The following is a 21,320-nucleotide window of genomic DNA, read 5'->3' as shown; positions in this document are numbered from 1 at the left end:
CCGGCATGGCAGAGGGGTGTAACCACCCCCCTCCTAGTCCCACCCATAGACAGGACCTAGTTACCGGGTCAGCCCCCTTTTTTAGTATAAAGATGGGAGCGGGCCCCCTGTTCAAATTAGATCATCTTTGGAATCAAGACCCGACTTTCTGCGAAAGGCATCAAGATTTCCTTCTTCAAGATTCTCCCTTGTGGCTAAGGAGTAGTCACCCTGCATCCGCAGGCACCATCCTAAGAACACTGCGGTCTGCTGCAAGTCCTTCTTCACGAATCCGACGACCCAGCTCGACGAGACCCGGCTTCCCTGGCACCTCTGACCTCTACTCACCTCTACAGCAAAGCTGAGAACTGTGAGTGCGACGAGACCTCGAGGGACCGACGATCGCCAAGACTGCACGACTTCTTTGCAACAAGCCCACCGTGTGCTCCACTGGTGAGTGCTTTGGGGTCCGAGAAGCCCCAACCCTGAGCAGCTCCAGCACCGAAGATCAGCCCTCCAGCATCTCCACGATCTGCGTGGGGCCCTTCTGCTTTTGCGTGCTCACCGCGCTGTGTGGCTACTAGCCGGCTGGCTTGTGGCCTTCTTCACGACGCCCGACGACATCACTGCTGCTGGTCTGGTTGCTCCAGACTGGCCCTTGCTTCCTTGCAACAGAGAAGCACCCCGGACCCTCCTGGTCCACTCCAGACGCCATTTTGAGTCCACCGCGTGGGCTTGAATTTGCCAAGGCTTTGTTGCCCAATCCTGGGTCCAGCGACGCCGACAGCTTCAATCTTCGTGGGACAGCTCGCTCCTCCATCCTGGTCGCCGACAACGCCTCGTGGTCCGTGAGATCTGCGAGCACAGCGTCACCCACTCACCTAGTCGAGGTGACTACCATCCGGTGCCCTCCTGGTGCCACCTGACTACTGGCTAGTAGTCTCGAACTTGGTCCCCTCTGCTTTCAGGTGTCATCTTTCTTCGATCCAGGCTTGGATCCATCGAACTTTCTTCACTGGTCGCCTGCCAGCAACTTCTTTCTTCCAGGCTCCTGGTCCGTCTACGAGGATTCCCGACGTCTTTTGAGACCTATGCAGCTGCAGCCCCTGGGCTAGGTAGCTTCGGCATTTCGGTGCCCCAGCATAGCCTCACTATCCAAGGGTCAGAATCCACTTTCGTTTTCCTCCTACCAGGTCGGGTTCGCCCGAGAACACTAACTTTGTCATTACTAGCTACCATAGACTTTGTCCCGCATCACGCGTGAGAGTGCACACTCTGCACCCGAGTCCCCTAGGCCTCCTAGAAGTAATCTGAAGATTCTATAGTCAAGATCTAGCGATTCCAAAGCCTATTAGTACTGTACTTACCTGCTAGTAATTTCGCATTCCACTTTCAGAGTATATGGTTTTCCGTGCCCCTCGGGCATTTGTATATACTGTGCTAACTTAAGTATTTTCATAAGAGTTTTGTTTTGTGCTTAGTACCCTGTCCTCATAAAGAGTACAGGGCTGTTGTGAATCTTAATAAATAACTTGTTTATTTTCATAACACTTGTGTGGTGTCCTTTCACTTGGTGTTCAAGGGGTATATGTGCGGTATAACAGCTGGCTTAACACGCCCTCTCGAGTCTTTAGCCTTAGACTGCTCGTATCCACGCTACTAGGATAGCTGGTCTATAAGGTTGACTTACAACCAATCATCAATAAGGGTTGCTGGACTGATACATAGTGTTCACTAGAATAGTGAGCACTGCATATCAGGCCACCTTCTCACAAGCACCCTAAAAGCCAACCAACCAGACTCCACCAACATTCTAGCCAACAACATGAGAAACGTTAACAGTTAGATCACAAACTGCGCCAGAAGCCAGCCACCCATTAAGAAAACCAAACATAGGAGAACCAAAAAGCAGGCCAGCTGGTACAATGACGACCTCAGCGAACCAAGGCGCTACTGCTAGCAACTTGAGAGGAAATGAAGAACCAGCTGAGACCACAGCCAGAACCACTTAAACAGCCACACTCCAACACTGAGGAACCGGAATGGATTCTCGGTTCCATGAACCATATAGTCGTTGTTTGTAAATTAGCGTGATGCATCTAGAATAATAGCGAAGGAAACGCATACACTAATATACACACGAAAAGCAGTAATTTAGGAATTAACATACACCGCATTGCACGTTTTTGTACTTGCTTGACTCGACCGACGCCATTTTGTGGCCTCGCTCGATCCCTGCATTAGCAATCCCTATCCTTGCATTTCGCCAAAGCCGTTCCCCTGAGAAATAGCCCAACTTTTGCAAACTGCTGTCTCTGCTCGTTAGGCCTGTCAAGGTTATAGGTAGAAGGAGGAGGCTGGATAAGCACATTCCGAGGGGTGCTGTACAGACTCTCTCGGAGTTAGCAAAAGGGAGTCACCCTCACGACCTTGCTATGACATGAGCTAAACCAAGAGCGCTTTGTCTCCCATATATGGTCTTTCCCTCTGCACCAACCTGTACCAATTTGTAATTTTCCATCTTGGGTTACGGTTTCGAAATGTAACAGTATATATGTGATGTTCTGACAATGTGCCAGCAGTCTTCTTGGCGGACCTCGTGGGGTTAGGTCGCAAGGAGCTCCTCTGGCAGAGTTTGTTTGTTATAATAAACGATTGGACCTTCTACACTGCCAACCGACTGATTATTGGTAATGGGTATGGGGCTAGTTGCAAGTATGGCTCTAATTGGGTTGTAATAGAAATTTTCGGTACTTCAACACTAACACCACCAACTGAGGGAAACCAAGAAAACAATCCCAGCACTGTGAATAGACTGGTCCAACTTGAACAAGGGACCTACATCTGGGCATACCCTGCCAACTTGGGGCAAACAAAGAAAACACAAGGAGATGATGGATGGAACACTGAAACTTTTCAGACACTGACCCCAAGTCACAGATCTTGGTTGAATCCATAATCGTTCTTTAACTCACTTCGCCACCCCAGTTCAGACCCAGCTATATGTTTATGTTTATGTTTGAGCCATTTTTAGAGCGCGCAAATACCCGGGGGTGTCTCGGCGCTAGAATACAGAACCATCGCTGAGGTGATAAGTTATACTGGAAAGAGCCAGGTTTTCAGTTTCTTCCTGAAACTAAGGAGAGTTGGGGCGGTTTTGATGTGGATAGGCAGTGTGTTCCAGAGTTTGGATGAAGAGATAGTGAAACACCTGTCACCCCAGTTAACCTTTTTTGTTCGAGGGACTTTCAGCATATGTGCCGACGAGGAACGGAGAGTTCTTGGGTGATCAAGCGGGCAGAAAGCTGCTCGAAGGAACTGAGGGCCCACGTTGTTGACTGCCTTGTAAGTGATACACAGGGCCTTAAACATTATTCGGCTCCTGACCGGGAGCCAATGTAGTTGACGGATGTGGGAGGAAATGGTTTTGGATTTGGGAATGTTTAAAAGGACTCTGGCCGAGGCGTTCTGGACTAATTGGAGTTGATTAATAACTTTTTTCTGAGCGTTCAATAGAAGAGCATTACAATAATCGGTTTTTGAAAAAACCAATGTGCTAACCAAAGTTTTGCCGGCCGATGATGAAAGGTAAGGGAGCAGTTTTTTGATTCTTTTTAAGACGTAAAAAGATGAGGAGACCACTGAATTGACGTGATGCTGAAAAGTCAATTTGTCATCAAATATGACTCCAAGGTTGCGAACCTTGGTGACTGGTTGAGGTGGATCTCCTAGCTCCGAAGGCCACCAATGAGAGGACCAAGTGGGGTCCAACCTCCCGAATGTCATCACCTCTGTTTTGTCAGAGTTTAGTTTGAGACAGTTAGATGACATCCAGGAGCTGATGGCCTTCATTCCCATTTGAAGGTTTGCAGCCACTGATGTCCCGTTGTTGTGTACAGAAAGCACAAGTTGGGTGTCATCAGCATAGGTTGTCAGGGCAATTCCGTAAGATTTTATTACCCTCGCTAAGTCCGAAACATAAATGTTAAAAAGTGTCGGACTTAGCGAGGAGCCCTGAGGGACACCGCAGGGGAGAGTGAACGTTTGGGAAGTGAAGTTGGCCATCTTGATTGTTTGATGACGATCAGCTAGGAAGGATGCCAGAAGGTCTTTTGCTTTGTTCTGGACTCCTATAGCTGAGACACGGTCGATCAGAGTGACATGATCGACCGTGTCGAAAGCTGCTGAAAGATCTAGCAATATCAATACCGCAGCTCCTCCCTTATCCAGGGTTGTTCTGATTTCGTCTGCTGCTTTGAGTAGCGCGGTTTCAGTTCCGTGACACCGTCTGAAGCCGAATTGAGTCTCGTCTAATAAATTATTTTTGTCTATAAAATTAGATAATTGCAGGTTCATCGCCTTTTCGAAAATCTTTGCTGGAAAGGGGAGGCAGGCGATGGGACGGTAGCTGGCAGGGAGAATGGGATCGAGGGTAGGTTTTTTTTTTTAGAAGCGGCTTAATAATAGCCTCTTTCCATACTGAAGGGTAGATACCGGTTGTAGACATGGAATTGCAAATGGACGTTAAGATAGGAGAGATAGCTTCAGGAATTTGGTTGAGGGTGGCAGGGGGACAAGGATCTAGAGGTGATCCTGATTTTGTACCCAGAATGAGTCGATGAACTTGTTCCTCCGTAACAGCTTCGAAGAACGGAAGGAAGGTGTATCATTATTGGAAGGGGAATTGGTTGAGGTAATGGGGGGTACAAGGGAAAAGGCTGAGAAAATATTAGAGACTTTTTCCTTGAAAAAAATTGCGAGAGAGTCGCAAAGGGATTGGGTTCCATGGAAGCTGGGGGAAGGTGGGTTGGAAAGATGAGTAACTACCTGAAATAGTTCTTTAGCTGAGTTTTTTGCCTGGGTGATCTGAGAAGTGTAGTAGGATGATTTTTCTATTGTAATAAGGTCTTTGTATATCGAGAGAGCACTTTTGTAGGTGGTTTTTTCTGATTCGTCATAGTGGCGACGCCAGCGTCTCTCGAGGTTTCTACACTGTTGACGCTGCAGGCGAAGGGATTCTGTGAACCATGGGGCTGAAGGGGAAAGTCTGGTGTGATGGCAGGTTTTAGGGGGAGCTAGGGTATGACAAGCCTTATTTAGGCTGTTCAAATAGTTGACAGAAGCTAGAGAGAGATCCTGTTCAGTGGTAGTAATACTGTCGAGCAGCAAAGCTGAAAGGTCCGACATTTTTCCAATTTCTTGTCGTAGTAGGAGAGTGGGATGGTGGGTGAGATGGCAGAGAAGTCCGTTTTAAGGAAAAACAGACTGCTGAATGGTCCGTCCATACGAGAGGGATCACGTTTGATAAAGTCATATGAGGATTACTAGTAAATAGCCCGTCAAGAGTACGACAGGCTATATGAGTGGGCTGCGTGACAATTTGCTGTAGGCCGACAGCAACTAGATCATTAGTTAGCGTCAAGGTGTCAAGGTCGAATAAGGCCTCAAGATAAAAATTAAAATCGCCCAGTATGTTGAAATGTGATGCTCCTGCGGAGAGCTCGATTAAATTGTTAAGGTTATTAAGAAATTTCAATCTAGACCCCGGAGGGCGATAGAGTAGGATGCCTGAAAATGATTGGATATCGGAAATAGTGATGGAAAAAGAAGCAGCCTCGCAGGTGCTATCATTTAAGTCGAGAAATTTGACTTTGAAGTGGTTTTTATATATTATGGCTATTCCTCCACCCTTACGTTTCTTCCTATCGAGTCTACAGACACAGTAATTTTCGGGAATGGCTGCTTTAAAATCTGGGCCTGAGGAGTCATCACCCCATGTTTCGGTGATGAATAGGAGGTCTATGTGATGTAACTCGATAAATTGCAGAATTTCAACTTTGTGTTTAGAGACTGAACGGACGTTGATAAGTGCTCCTAGGACCTTAGAAATGGGGATAGAGGGGTGCATAGGGGAGGTGCAGCATGGGCATTTGTAAGGCCCTATATTAAGATCAGTGTAAAGTAGATGAGGTAAGGGGTGCGACACTTCTGTTAAACAGTTCAAGTTCCGAAGTTGTTCAGAAGTACAAGTGAGAATGGTCGATTTAGGAATCAGATATGACTGACCCGTGTCAGGGTGGCTGGTCTCTGGCGCAGTCTCGGCGCGGACGAGCGCAGACAAGCTTGCCTTAAGCGCGCCTTCGGCGCGCAATTGTCGCGCCCGCTGCGCTCGTCAGCTGCGCTTCCGGTGGGTGAGCATATTATATAGGTAGAGGTGAGGAAGAAAAGGGGGCGTGGCCAGCGTGAATGGGCATGTCCGCTGTGCCAGGTGTGGCGAATAATTCTCCAAACACTCGCCTGCAGCAGCGCCAAAATCGGCTGAGCGGGGTGTTGGTCAAACAAAGCAGAGGCCAAGGGTGAGTGAAATAAAATACAAGTAATACACAAGATTTTTTAAATTACAATGGTCCCTGTCGAAGCTCCCGGCTTTTCGCCTCAGGAGTGGTTGAGTAAACCAGACTTGACCCTGTGCCTCATGGAAACAGTCTTGCCCGAACTGCCAAGCCAAAAGTTTCAGCACTATGTCCATCATCTTCTTGTGTTTGATTTGTTCGCCCTAAGTTGGCAGGAAATGCCCAGACGTGGGTCCCTTGCTCACTTTACCACTGGATTCAAGCTAGCCTGGCTAATGAAGGGTGTTACTCCGAAACAGGTCCCAGGATGCTGGTTTCCGGTCCAGGGAAGACTGCGCTTGGCATTTTGGGTTGGACTGTTCCAATGAGGCACAGGATCAAGACTGAATTGAATGCTCAGTCTTGTTAATTCCTTGTCCTATCTCCGGGGCAAAGTGGTAGTACATGAGTAAAACTGTTTGCCAACTATCCAGTGGCAAGTACTCTAACCTTTCATGTTTTACACACCTCAGCACCTTTCTTACCTTAAAGTCATAAGCAGACTGTTTGATAACTTCTGGAGCCATCCAGAATGGTGTACCGACAAAAGTGTTCCTCTTGATCTGGGTATCCGTTAACTGTCCTGCCACCCCAAAATCCGCCAGCTTCACATCCCCTTGCTCCGAAAGCAGCACGTTAGCAGCTAAAAACAAAACATTAATAATGTTCACATTTCCTTTTACTCAGTTTATAAAACATTTTCACTTCACCAGACTCCATATCAATTTAAATAAGGCAAAAATAGCACCTTTAATTGTTAGAAAATGCGTTTTCTATTGGTTACAATTGAAACCTGAGGGGGAATCTCCAGGCATCAGAAACTTTGACTGTCACAACTCTTTCTATCTGCAGCTCTGCACTTAGTTTTATAAAAATTGTTTTTATAATAAGGAAACGTTATGCAATGTAAAAGTAATTTACAGGGGTTATGTGATCAGGCCATAATGTGTCTTTGTCCTGTATATTCTAAATTTCTGGTGTAGAAACTTTTATTCTTGAATGTATGTTTTTTTTCTGTGAATGTTTATGATTCATTCGAATGGAATAAAGTTATTTGACTGACACATAAATATTTTTACGATGTGAGTATCTTCCTAGACAGTTATAATTGCTAAACGTCTATACATAATTTGTCAGTCCTGAGCAGCGAAAATGTAATGTCAAGCAAGAAGAGTATGTAAAAAAGATCTATATTTATTAAAAAAATGAGAGTAAAATTACAATGAAAAACACAATAAATTCAACAGTAAATTGTAAATACAAAATGTACAATCAAATTAAGATACAAGAATATGCAGTCAATATAATATCACAGTTAAAAACAAAAACAAAAAAATTCCTTTGTCTAATCTAACCGACAATAATGTGGCACGGTTGGTATGAGTTCCGACGCGTGTTTTGGCGCTATAACAGCGCCTTCTTCTGGGAATCGAGCCACAAATTCCTGTGTTAATATGGATCAGCAATTTGTATATGGTGGGGTTGGTACTTCTGGGCTATAGAGAGTTCTTTTCGTTACTTAAAAGGAATTTATATTGTCCGTTTCTTTATAGTATGTAGATCCTTTAGATGAAGATCTACAATACAGTAGTTTAATTATACTGGAACATATCACGGAGAAGAAAGTTTGGAGGCTCTTATATGATAAATGTGGACATTCCAAATCGGATATTTCTTCTAAGGCTTAATACATTCCATGTGCCAAATGTTGTATAAAGGATCAAAATTGGCGTTCCGGATGGGTGGAAATCTATCTGCCTGGTCTCCGGACAGCGTCCTGGTATCAGCTGCTGACTCTCTATAGCCCAGAAGTACCAACCCCACCATATACAAATTGCTGGTCCATATTAACACAGGAATTTGTGGCTCGATTCCCAGAAGAAGGCGCTGTTATAGCGCCGAAACGCTAACCGGAACTCATTCCAACCTTGCCACATTTTTGTCTATTAGATTAGACAAAGGAATTCTTTTGTTTTTAAAAGTTTTTTGTTTTTAACTGTGATATTATATTGACTGCATATTCTTGTATCTTAATTTGATTGTACATTTTGTATTTACAATTTACTTTTAAATATATTGTGTTTTTCATTGTAATTTTACTCTTTCATTTTTTTTAATACATATAGATCTTTTTTACATACTCTTCTTGCTTGGCATTACATTTTCTCTGCTCAGGAATGACAAATTATGTATAGACGTTTAGTAATTATCTAGGAAGATACTCACATCGTGTTTTACCCTGTACCTTACTTAGTCAGGGGGTCCTTGTTATCTTAAATAAATATTTGTATACATTTTGCTGCCTTATATTGTTCCAAAGTGAGTGTGCAACGTTACCCAGTGGAAGGTTTTTACTATTGTTCTAAAGAGGACACAGGTGGAGCTGTCTGATCTGCCACTGCAAGTTGAATGTCATTAAAGCACACCATGTGTGTACTTGTACTTTACTGAAATTAGCAACGTGCTCTGTAGTCTAAGTGGTCCTTGCTGAAAGGCGCCATTATACTCTTGTGGGAAGATAACACGTCCCTGACTGAAGTACACAGTTGCTGGCGAATGCCTTTATATCGAGAAGTAAACAAATTAACTATTATCACAACTGTGCAGGTGGCAGGCGAGCTTCTGTTGCGCCTTGTGTAATGCAGATTATTGTTCCCTAGGGCTTCAGCCAGAAATTCGCTTAGGCCTCCATACCGAGTGCTCTTTAAAATCTAGTGGTGGCTGTCAATACTGCCCACTTCTGAATCATGACATCCACGGTATCTCCACGAATCCCTTCTCTTTCACGTGAAGATTCCACTTTCTAAAAGCATGTTGATTCTCTGGGTGAAATAACGGTAGGAATAACGAGGAGGAATAGGGAAATGAAAGGCAAATACCACTGCAATTCCCCATTTCAAACGGGACCCTCCGGGCACATTAATTCCTCCCACAACCCCAACCCAAAGTTATCAGTATACCCATTAATCAATATCTCCGGTGGAAGAGAAACACTGCCTATATTACTGTAGGCACGTGTTATTTTGAAAAGTCCAAATGCACTTAAATAAATGCCTCTATTCTCTTAATATGCTTATGAGATTCAAGAATAAACCTCACTTCAGAACCAACATTTTGGAGGATATCAGAGCTGTAAACCAGTACAAATGACAAACTAGAAGATAGTGAAGAGGAAACTGGCAGAGAGTTAATGCAGTAGAGCAGCCCACCAGCAAACAAATTGCAACCAAAACAAACTGTTGAACTCTGAACATCAATCTATTCCAACCTGAAAAGTTACTGATCTACCCTAACTAGTTCATTTGCGAAGGAAATAGGAATTTAAAATCTCAATCTTTAAGACTACTGTAGCTAGGAAGGACAAACGATTCTGTATTTAAAACCCCAAAAAACTTTGGAACTTATTAGCATAGGAAGCCCTTGTCATCTAAGTATTCATCTGTTTATTAGTGCTCTAGGAGTACAATTGAGCCTAAAGTAATACGGTGGCTTCAGGTGCACTTTCCAGGGAAACAAGCATTTGCAATGCAATAGGTCTCGCATTAGGAAAGTTTGAGCTATTGGTATTGTAAATTACAATTTTTTAATTTCTGTATTGGTTTTGAAAATAGCTAAATTAATAGCTTTGTCATTTACAACGCCAATAGTTATAACTTTCGCAAATGTGACACCTATAGCATTTGTAATGCAATATGTGTTGTATTTACGTGACTTAGATGTATTGATATTACAAATAACAATGGCTTTTATTTTTTTTAATACTTAATACTTAAATAAAAGTTATTGTAATTTATAATGGCAATAGCTTAAACTTTTGTAAATAACTTTTGTGAAGATTATGTTTAGTGTATTTTATTGTGACGAAAATCCAAGAACAGAAGTGAAATATTAACATCTTTTTGTGACATTTGTAATAAAGCTTGAAACATTGAGAGAACATATTTGAACCAGTTGTTGTTGAATGGTTGCACAGATTGATGCTGTGGTGGTGATGAGTGATGTGGTGGTGACGAGTGATGCTGTGGCGTTTAGTGATGCTGTGGTAGCGCATAGTGATGTTGTGGTAGCGCATAGTGATGTTGTGGTGCCACTGAGTGATGCTGTGGTGGTGCTGAGTAATGCTGTGGTGATGTGATAGAGTGAGGGCGATAGATAGAGGGAGGGAGGGCGATAGATAGAGGGAGGGAGGGCGATAGATAGAGGGAGGGAGGGCGATAGATAGAGTGAGAGAGGGCGATAGAGGGAGAGAGGGTGATAGATAAAGTGAGGACGATAGATTGATAGAGTGAGGGCGATAGATAGATTGATAAGAGTGAGGGCAATAGATTGATAAGAGTGAGGGGCGATAGAGTGAGGGCGATAGATAGATAAGAGTGAGGGGCGATAGATAGATAAGAGTGAGGGGCGATAGATAGATAAGAGTGAGGGGCGATAGATAGATAAGAGTGAGGGGCGATAGATAGATAAGAGTGAGGGGCGATAGATAGAGTGAGGGGCGATAGATAGAGTGAGGGGCGATAGAGGGCGATAGATAGAGTGAGGGCGATAGATAGAGTGAGGGCGATAGATAGAGTGAGGGCGATAGATAGAGTGAGGGCGATAGATAGAGTGAGGGCGATAGATAGAGTGAGGGCGATAGATAGAGTGAGGGCGATAGATAGAGTGAGGGCGATAGATAGAGTGAGGGCGATAGATAGAGTGAGGGCGATAGATAGAGTGAGGGCGATAGCTAGAGTGAGGGCGATAGCTAGAGTGAGGGCGATAGCTAGAGTGAGGGCGATAGAGGGCGATAGATAGAGTGAGGGCGATAGATAGAGTGAGGGCGATAGATAGAGTGAGGGCGATAGATAGAGTGAGGGCGATAGCTAGAGTGAGGGCGATAGCTAGAGTGAGGGCGATAGATAGAGTGAGGGCGATAGATAGAGTGAGGGCGATAGCTAGAGTGAGGGCGATAGCTAGAGTGAGGGCGATAGATAGAGTGAGGGCGATAGATAGAGTGAGGGCGATAGATAGAGTGAGGGCGATAGATAGAGTGAGGGCGATAGAGTGAGGGCGATAGAGTGAGGGCGATAGAGTGAGGGCGATAGCTAGAGTGAGGGCGATAGATAGAGTGAGGGCGATAGATAGAGTGAGGGCGACAGATAGATAAAGTGAGGGAGATAGAGAGATAGATAGATAGATAGAGAGATAGAGAGAAAGAGAGATAGAGAGATAGAGAGATAGAGAGATAGAGAGATAGAGAGATAGAGAGATAGATAGATAGATAGATAGATAGATAGATAGATAGATAGATAGATAGATAGATAGATAGATAGATAGATAGATAGATAGATAGATAGAGAGGGCGATAGAGTGAGGGCAACAGTGTAATTATGTGGCGTGTAATTATGTGGCACTGAGTGGTATTTGGAGTGTATGTTGCGTTGAGCGTAGTGTAAATATGTAGCATATAATTATGTGGCACTGAGTGGTATTTGAAGTGTATGTTGCATTGAGTGCAGTGTAATTATGTGGCGTGTCATTATGTGGCACCGAGTGGTATTGTCTGGAGTGTATGTTGCATTCAGTAGAGTGTAATTATGTGGCGTGTAATTATGTGGCACTGAGTGGTATTTAGAGTGTATGTTACATTGAGTGCAGTGTAATTATGTGGCGTGTAACGATGTTGCACTGAGTGGTATTTGGAGTGTATGTTGCATTGAGTTTAGTGTAATTATGTGGGTTGTAATTATGTGGCACTGAGTGGTATTTTGAGTGTGTGTTGCATTGAGAGCAGTGTAAATATGTGGCATGTAATTAGGTGGCACTGAGTGGTATTTGGATTGTATGTGGTATTTAGTGCAGTGTACTTATGTGGCACTGAGTGGTATTTGGAGTGTATGTTGCATTGAGCGCAGTGTAAATATGTAGCATATAATTAATGTGGCACTTAGTGGTGTTTGGAGTGTATGTGTCATTGAGTGCAGTGTAATTATGTGGCGTGTAATTATGTGGCACTGAGTGGTATTTGGAGCGTATGTTGCGTTGAGCACAGTGTAATTATGTAGCATTTAATTATGTGGCACTGAGTGGTATTATGAGAAGTGTACGTTGTATTCAGTAGAGTGTAATTGTGTGGCGTGTATTTATGTGGCACTGAGTGGTATTGTTTGGAGTGTATGTTGCATTGTAATTATGTAGCATATAATTATGAGGCACTGAGTGGTATTGTTTGGAGTGTGTGTTGCGTTCAGTAGAGTGTAATTATGTGGCACTGAGTGGCATTTTGAGTGTATGTTGCGTTGAGCGCAGTGTAATTATGTAGCATATAATTATGTGGCATTGAGTGGTATTGTGTGGAGTGTATGTTGTATTCAGTAGAGTGTAATTGTGTGGCATGTAATTATGTGGCACTGTGTGTGTGAGGGTGCAGAGTGCGTGAGGGTGCAGAGTGTGTGGCCTAAAGTAGTGTGAGGGCGCAGTGTGTGTGGCGTAAAGTAGTTCGAGGACGCAGTGTGTGAGTGCGCAGTGTGTGAGTGCACAGTGTGTGAGTGCGCAGTGTGTGTGGCCTAAAGTAGTGTGAGGGCACAGTGTGTGAGTGCGCAGTGTGTGTGGCCTAAAGTAGTATGAGTGCGCAGTGTGTGAGTGCGCAGTGTGTGAGTGCGCAGTGTATGAGTGCTCAGTGTGTCTAAATGTCAGTATAATGTACATGGTGCTCATGTAAATCACTCCAGTGCCATCAGGTACACGAGTGAGGGCGCAGGACATGGCTGAAGCAGGGGTTGAGTAAAATAGAGCAGGGAGAAGGTTGTGGTGGGTTAAAAAAAAAAACCATGGTGGCAAAAAGGTCAGGGGCTAGTCAGCACAGTTTTCCAAACTTTTCATGTTGGGGACACACTTTTTGGAGATGCATCATTTTGGGACACAGTAAGGCAGTGTAGCGAGGGAGCGTAGTGAGCCCAAACCACCTAAGGGGGGTTCTGGGGGGTTCTCACTCACTCTGTCTCCCTCTCTCTAACTGTCTCCTTCTCTCTGCCTCCCTCCCTCTGTCTTTCATCGTCGGTCTACCTCCCTCTGTCTCACTCTGTCTAGTCTTGCTCCCTCTGTCTCCTTCCCTCTGTCACCCCCTACCTCCCTCTGTCTGTCTATCTGTCTCCCTCCCTCTGTCTGTCTATCTGTCTCCCTCCCTCTGTCTGTCTATCTGTCTCCCTCCCTCCCTCTGTCTCCCTCCCTCCCTCTGTCTGTCTCCCTCCCTCCCTCTGTCTGTCTCCCTCCCTCCCTCTGTCTGCCTCCCTCCCTCTGTCTGTCTCCCTCCCTCCCTCCCTCCCTCTGTCTGTCTGTCTGTCTGCCTCCCTCCCTCTGTCTGTCTGCCTCCCTCCCTCCCTCCCTCTGTCTGTCTGTCTGTCTGTCTGTCTCCCTCCCTCCCTCTGTCTGTCTGTCTGCCTCCCTCCCTCCCTCTGTCTGTCTGTCTGCCTCCCTCCCTCCCTCTGTCTGTCTGTCTGTCTGTCTGCCTCCCTCCCTCCCTCTGTCTGTCTCCCTCCCTCTGTCTGTCTGTCTCCCTCCCTCTGTCTGTCTCCCTCCCTCTGTCTGTCTGTCTCCCTCCCTCTGTCTGTCTCCCTCCCTCTGTCTGTCTGTCTCCCTCCCTCCCTCTGTCTGTCTGCCTCCCTCCCTCTGTCTGTCTGTCTGCCTCCCTCCCTCCCTCTGTCTGTCTGTCTGTCTGTCTGTCTGTCTGCCTCCCTCCCTCTGTCTGTCTGTCTGTCTGTCTGTCTGTCTGCCTCCCTCCCTCCCTCTGTCTGTCTCCCTCCCTCTGTCTGTCTGTCTCCCTCCCTCTGTCTGTCTGTCTCCCTCCCTCTGTCTGTCTGTCTCCCTCCCTCTCTCTGTCTGTCTCCCTCCCTCTCTCTGTCTGTCTGTCTCCCTCCCTCCGTCTGTCTGTCTCCCTCCCTCTGTCTGTCTGCCTCCCTCCCTCCCTCTGTCTGTCTGCCTCCCTCCCTCTGTCTGTCTGTCTGCCTCCCTCCCTCTGTCTGTCTGTCTGTCTCCCTCCCTCTGTCTGTCTGTCTGTCTCCCTCCCTCTATCTGTCTGTCTGTCTGCCTCCCTCTATCTGTCTGTCTGTCTGTCTGCCTCCCTCTGTCTGCCTCCCTCTGTCTGCCTCCCTCTGTCTGCCGCCCTCTGTCTCCCGCCCTCTGTCTCCCGCCCTCTGTCTCCCGCCCTCTGTCTCCCGCCCTCTGTCTCCCGCCCTCTGTGTCTCTCTCTCTCTCTCTCTCTCTCTCTCTCTCTCTCTCCCTCTGTCTGTCTCCCTCTTTGTCTCCCTCTCTCTCTGTCTCCCCCTGACTGTCTCCCTCTGCCTCCCTCCCGCTGTCTCCCTCTGTCTTTCATCGTCTGTCTACCTCACTCTGTCTCGCTCTGTCTAGTCTTGCTCCCTCTGTCTCCTTCCCTCTGTCTGCCTCCCTCCCGGTCTGTCTCCCTCCCTCTGTCTGTCTGTCTGTCTCCCTCCTTCTGTCTGTCTGTCTCCCTCCCTCCCTCTGTCTGTCTGTCTGTCTCCCTACCTCCCTCTGTCTGTCTGTCTCCCTCCCTCTGTCTCTCTCCCTCCCTCTGTCTCTCTCCCTCCCTCCCTCCCTCCCTCTATCACCCTCTGTCTCCCTCTCTCTCTTTCCCTCCGTCTCCCTCTCTGTCTGTCCCGGTCTCTGCCTCTGTCTGTCTGTCTGTCCCTGTCTCCCTCCCTCTGTCTCCATCTCGGTCTGTCTCTGTCTGTCTGCCCCTGTTCCTGCCTCTATTTGTCTCCATCTGTCCCTGTCTCTGTCTGTCTCTATCTCTGTCTGTCTCGGTCTCCTTCCCTCTCCCCCCCTCTCTCCCTCTCTCTCTCCCTCCCTCTATCTCACTCACTCACTCACTCTGACTCTCTCTATCTGTCTACCTCTGTCTCTCTCCCTCTGTCTCCCTCCCTCTCTCTCCCTCTGTCTTCCTCCCTCTTGTCTGTCTCCCTCTTGTCTGTCACCACCCCTCTGTCTCCCTCTATCTTATCTGTCTCCCTCCATCTTATCTGTCTCCCTCCATCTTATCTGTCTCCCTCCATCTTATCTGTCTGTCTCCCTCCATCTTATCGGTCTGTCTCCCTCCATCTTATCGGTCTGTCTCCCTCCATCTTATCGGTCTGTCTCCCTCCATCTTATCGGTCTGTCTCCCTCCATCTTATCGGTCTGTCTCCCTCCATCTTATCGGTCTGTCTCCCTCCCTCGGTCTGTCTCCCTCCCTCGGTCTGTCTCCCTCCCTCGGTCTGTCTCCCTCCCTCGGTCTGTCTCCCTCCCTCGGTCTGTCTCCCTCCCTCGGTCTGTCTCCCTCCCTCGGTCTGTCTCCCTCCCTCGGTCTGTCTCCCTCCATCGGTTTGTCTCCCTCCATCGGTTTGTCTCCCTCCATCGGTTTGTCTCCCTCCATCGGTTTGTCTCCCTCCATCGGTTTGTCTCCCTCCCTATGTTTGTCTCCCTCCCTCTGTCGCCCTCTGTCTCCCTCTGTCTGTCTCCTGTCTCCCTCCCTCTGTCTCACACATTCTGTCTCCCTCTCTCACTCTCTTCCTCCCTTTATCTCCCTCTGTCTCCCTCCCTCTGCCTGTCACCTCCTGTCACCTCACCCCAGCTTACAGGGCATACACACAGCCACACCGGAGTACTTCGCAGGTCTTTAAAATTCATTTACTTGTTAATGGGACTTTGTTGTGAACTACCCGGCCCTCATAGAGCAGTGTCTCGGAGTCCGCGCTGCTGCAGCAGACTCCAAGACACTCTTTCAAAGGAATGCCTCTTAATTAGCAGCAGTTATGTGCTAAGTGCCCTTAATACCGGTGGTGTCATCCCGCGACACACCCACCACTTGCAGGCGACACAGTACTGTGTCAGGACACACAGTTTGGAAAGCTCTGGGCTAGTGGGTTAACACAACCAATGCATGCCTACGGTAGAGCTGCTGACCCTGGAACTGGGTTCAACTGTCGGCGTTGTCTCGGGTCAACAAGCAGCAGGGGTGAAATGGTGTGTTTGTAATGTAACACCAAAGCACAGCATGAAAATAAGGCTTGTTAATTTGTAGGCTGAGGCTACAATAAAACGGTTAAGACAGACAGTAATGTAGTTTAAAAAAAAAAATCTTCATCACATGATAGTTGTACGTGAAAACAATTTTACATTAATAAACATTATGCGCTAAACAGCAAAACACTAGATAACCCCCAAAAAAGTGTAATTAAAACACTATTTTTCTGAGCAGAAATATTTTAAACATTAGCAATAGGACACTGATAATGAGGTTTGAGAAATAACGTGGCGAAATCTGACATAAAAACACGCCACCATCAAAGTAGTTGCTACATTGTGACAAATAGCACCAATAATGCGGCCCGAGAAATGAAAATACACAAATAATGCGGGTTGCTAAATGGGATAGCGAAAACCGAATGTAAAGCACGGCCAAAGCTAAGCAGTTGTTACTTTTGAAAAAACGCACTAACAATGTGGGCTGATAAATGCGTGAGCAAATAAAAAAAAATGCTAAGGCGTAATTAAGTAAGTGTAATTAAGTAATTGAATTTTATTGTATATAGTTAATTAAAACCTTTGCAATATTATTCATATAAAAAAGAAGCAACATGTACTATAAAATTAAAGTATAGGGGGGCCTGGCCAAGATGGCGGAGTAGAAGGACGCGGCCTCGGCGAGCTCCTCCGGCCCGGGCCCCTGAGCACCTTATTCACTGCTGATCTCCCCCCCATCGTCGCTAGCCGGCGACGGCGGGTGCAGTGGAGAACTAGCGGACCTTGCTGGGAGAGAAATCTGTGCGCTAGAAGGCACTGTTAGCGGACTGTGGAAGCTGAGCCGCGACCCTCGGAAGCTGCGGCCCGACCGGAAGTGCCGTTGGGTCCGCCCTGTGAGCAAACTCGAGCCGGAGGCGCAGTGCGGAGACCGCTGGCGCGGCCTAGAGGGGAGCGGGGACCAACTCGGGTCCGCCCCCTACTGCAGTGTGGAGCCGCTGATTGTGGCGCTGAGCGAAAGCGACTGAGGCGGCGAGAGGTTGGTGCCCCGCCGAGAAGATCGGCCGATTTACAGCCGTGGGTGGGACCAGAGCGGTGCCGTGTATTTCGGAGGCCCTGCTTGGCCTAGCTTGGGGCACGAGACCGTCCCACCCGCTGAAGACAAATAGGAGGTGGTGGGTGCCTGGCGGTGCAACTCGGGCCCAGTGGGGTCTCAGAGGCTTTTGAAACGACTGGCCGTGGGGACTAGTTGACTCCCTTATTGTGAACGGCTTGGGGTCCGCTCGGGAGCTACTTGCGAGGTAGCGTGCTACGGAGCGTAAACGCCATTTTGGACTGGAAGCTACGTCCCACTGGCCTAGCACTGAGGTGGAGTGGGCAGGAGTTGACGCCCGGAGAGCACGAGGAGGTGGAGATCGAGTGTTGGACTGCACCACAGGAGCGACTTACGACCTGTCCGGTCGGGGCGGTCACCCAGCGGGGAGCTAGTCGGTGTGGTGAACGCTACTGTCGCTGGTGAGGATTGACCACTTTTATTCGGCGCCCAAGATGGCCGGCAACAGGGGGAACAGGAAGGGTGACCGCACCCTACCGGAGATGCTGAACAGGAGCAATGCTCAGCAAGACCGCGGACAGCCCTCCCCAAGTCAGTCTAGCAGTTCACAGGGGGCGAGCGGAGGGGAGCCACCAGTTACCAGGTCATTCCTTGAGTCGCTTTTTAGCTCCCTACGAGAGGACTTCCAGACTCTTAAGCAGGAAGTGGCCGGGGAGGTGCGAGAGGTCCGAAGAGAGGTTGATGGCCTAGGAGAAAGAGTCTCATCCGTGGAAGAAGCGGGACATGCCCGGGACGAGGAACTCACACAGCTTCAGCAGGAAGTGATCAGGCTCCGGGACCAGCAGATTGATCTACAATCCCATGTGGAGGACCTCGAGAACCGTTCCCGGAGGAACAACATCAGGGTCTGGGGCGTTCCGCTCGGAGAAGAGGGGGAAGAAGCGTCCGCCTACCTGCAGGATCTGTTCCGGGAAGTCCTGGGTAAGCCGGCAGACTTTAATCTCAGGATTGATAGTGCACATAGAGTGGGCCCACGACGTAGAGCCCCGGCGCCTCCCCCCGATCTTCTGGCCTTCCTGCCGGACTATCCCCTGAAGGAAAGGATTCTAAGGGCAGCTCGCACTAAGCCCTCCTTGGAGTTCAGAGGCCATAGGGTGGCCCTCTTTCAAGATCTCTCAGTGGTCACCCTACAGAAACGCAAGTCTTTTAAAATTGTGACTGACTTCTTGCGGGAGCATGACATTCAATATTCTTGGGGCCACCCTTTTCGTATTATCTTCCGCCGGAACGGAATATTGCATCAGCTGCGCTCCCTTCAGGACACCTGTACTGTATTGGGCATCACGGCGACTGACGAAGATGCCCCCACTCCACGTCGTCGCCGGATCACCAGAGATGGTTGGCAATCGGTCCCTGGCCGCAGGTCTTCGACTTCTTGACTTCTTCGGTGAGACCGGACTCGCCTACTATCCGGGCTGAGATGGATAATGCTGTGCGAGAGGTCGCTAGAGAAACGGCGACAGAAGAGGTTGCTTTGACCGCCTAGGAATTCTCCGGGGGGAGATCGACATTGCTTCTTCTCTTTTGAGCTGCAGGTTTGGGGGCCCGAGGGGTGGGGGGGGGGGGGGGGGTGGGGGGAGCAGGGGTGGTGTTGTGGCTGGACGTCCACTTTCGAGACTTTCCCATAGACTTGCCTTTTTTGGGCCGGCCTTGGACAATGGTTCCCTTGACTCCTTTTTTGGAGGGACGGGGACAGTGTTTTGGGTTTGGAAGGGGTTGTTTTGGGGTGTTGGGGTACCGGGAGGGGTCGTGGGAGTTGGGTGTGGGGGAAGAGGTTGTCCAGTGCGCTGTGCTAAGATTTGTTGCTTTGCCTTAGTTTCTCCACCTTCTTTTGCTTTGTGACGATGGGGAGGAGCATGGGGAGGTGGTTTGTGGGGTTGGCGCCTGTGTGGTGGGCGACCTGGTCACATTGGGGCTGGTGGTTGGTACTAGGCCGCGTTGCGCAGGGGGGAGAGGCGTTACATGCTGTTGGTGGGAGACTGAATTGCGGTTTGAGTTGAGGGGAGCATGCTCACCCACTGTGTTCATCACGCAGGACACTTGCGCCCTTACATACATTTCCTCCTATGCCTCCTCATACCTTTAAAATTGTGACCTTGAATGTCAGGGGCCTGAACAATCCCGTTAACCGGCGAGCGGTGCTTTCCCTGTTAGAAAACACCCAAGCGGACATTTGCCTTCTTCAGGAAACCCACCTGTTACCACAGGACACACATAGGCTAAGCTCCTGTAAATTTCAGACGCAGTTCTTCTCTTCCGGAACTACTAAGACAGCCGGGGTAGCGATTCTAGTGGCTCGACACTTCAGGGGGGAGCACATCCATAAATTCGCAGAAATTAAAGGGAGGATGCTAGCACATAGGTTTCGGGTTGGGGGCATTACATTCACGATAGGCTACCTTTATAGTCCCAATGATAAACAGGAGCAGTTCTTGCAGTCTGCGGTGGAAGAGATTTCAGCCTCGCCGGATAGGCATGTTATCCTCGGGGGTGACCTTAACATGGTCTTTGATTCGGTGGTCGACAGATCGGCGCAGCGCTCCCCGCAAGTCGGGGAATTCTCAGCTGGTTGCAGGGCGAGGCTTGCGGAGGTGGACCTACAGGACCTCTGGCGTCATAAGCACCCCGTGGATAGGGATTACTCGTACTACTCCCACGCGCACAAGACATACGCGAGGCTTGATCACCTCTAAGCATGGGCGTATTTTGCGAATCTCCCGTTCGCGAATTTTGCGGATTTGCGAACTCGCAATCCGCAAAATCCGCGAATTCTCGCGAATTTGCGGATTTCTTTTTTTTTGTGTGTTCGCGCGGGTTTCTGCCAGTTCGCGAGGGTTTTTGTACAATTTCGCAAACGCGAACTTATCTGTCGGGTCGCAAGTTTTGCGAACTTGTTGTTTCTACGTGTCCAGCCTGTTTGGGACACTCTTCTTCATCACTGCCACCCTCTGTCACCACTGCCACTCTCTGGTTCACTCATGCCACCCTCTGGTTCACTCATGCCACCCTCTGGCTCACTCATGCCACCCTCTGTTTCATCACAGCACCCTCTGGTTGTCCAGTGTACATTATTGTGGCAAAGCAAAGCACACCTTCCCTGCCTCAAGTGACCTTAATGAATTTGGGGCTTATTAATGTGTCACAGAATATTTTTTTAGCTGGCACCTGCTTCCTTAGTGCTTCCTGATTAGTGATCTTTTGCACTTGCTAAGTGCTTTCATTGTTGCAAAATTAGTTACAACACCTGCCCTGCCCCAACTGACAATAATGAATTAGGGGCTGATTAATGTGTCACTGGATTTGAACTTCCAGCCTGGCTCCTGCTTGTCTCCCTTAGCTGTAAATCAGGACCTTTGTGGCATATGTGTAACTATTCTGAGGGTCAGAGCAGGGTCACATAATAGTTGCAAGTAGGCAACTGAACTCTGGAGGGGCCCCTCAGGAAGCACTACAGGAAATGGCTACTAATGATGAGCTTGAACTTTTGAACCTGGTAAGTAGTTTCAGTTTTGCTAAGATCTTATTTCTGCAATTTAGCTCTTATTCGCGGGACGCGAAGTTGAACTGGGAAGCCGCGAACTCACGCGAACAGTGCGAGCAAGCCATAAAATCCGCTGCTCGCGGATTTTGTGGGAAATTCGCGAATCTCGCGGATTGCGAATTTACCGAAAATCCGCAAAATCCGCGAGCGGAACGGATTTTCCGCCCATACTTAATCACCTCCTAGTCACCTCACCGGTGCAGGCCCTAGCGTCTGCCGTAGACATGGGGGTTATTTCCTTGTCGGATCATGCCCCTGTCGAGGTATCCTTCTGCTTGCCACCGTCTGCCGCCCCGGC

General features: G+C 48.1%; 1 protein-coding gene across 1 annotated transcript in view; it reads right to left on the bottom strand.

The window, feature by feature from the left end:
* Positions 1–21,320, bottom strand: part of STK25 (serine/threonine kinase 25) — a 444,535-nt gene that overhangs the window by 193,434 nt on the left and 229,781 nt on the right. Inside the window, exon 5 of the mRNA XM_086944010.1 lies at positions 6,857–7,014. Coding sequence (XP_086800136.1) covers positions 6,857–7,014 — 158 coding nt within the window. The remainder of the gene's footprint in view (positions 1–6,856; positions 7,015–21,320) is intronic.

This window comes from Lissotriton vulgaris, chromosome 11 (assembly GCF_964263255.1).
Source record: "Lissotriton vulgaris chromosome 11, aLisVul1.2, whole genome shotgun sequence".
Classification (NCBI taxonomy): Eukaryota; Metazoa; Chordata; class Amphibia; order Caudata; family Salamandridae; genus Lissotriton; species Lissotriton vulgaris.
This window is presented reverse-complemented; position numbering and strand designations above follow the sequence as displayed.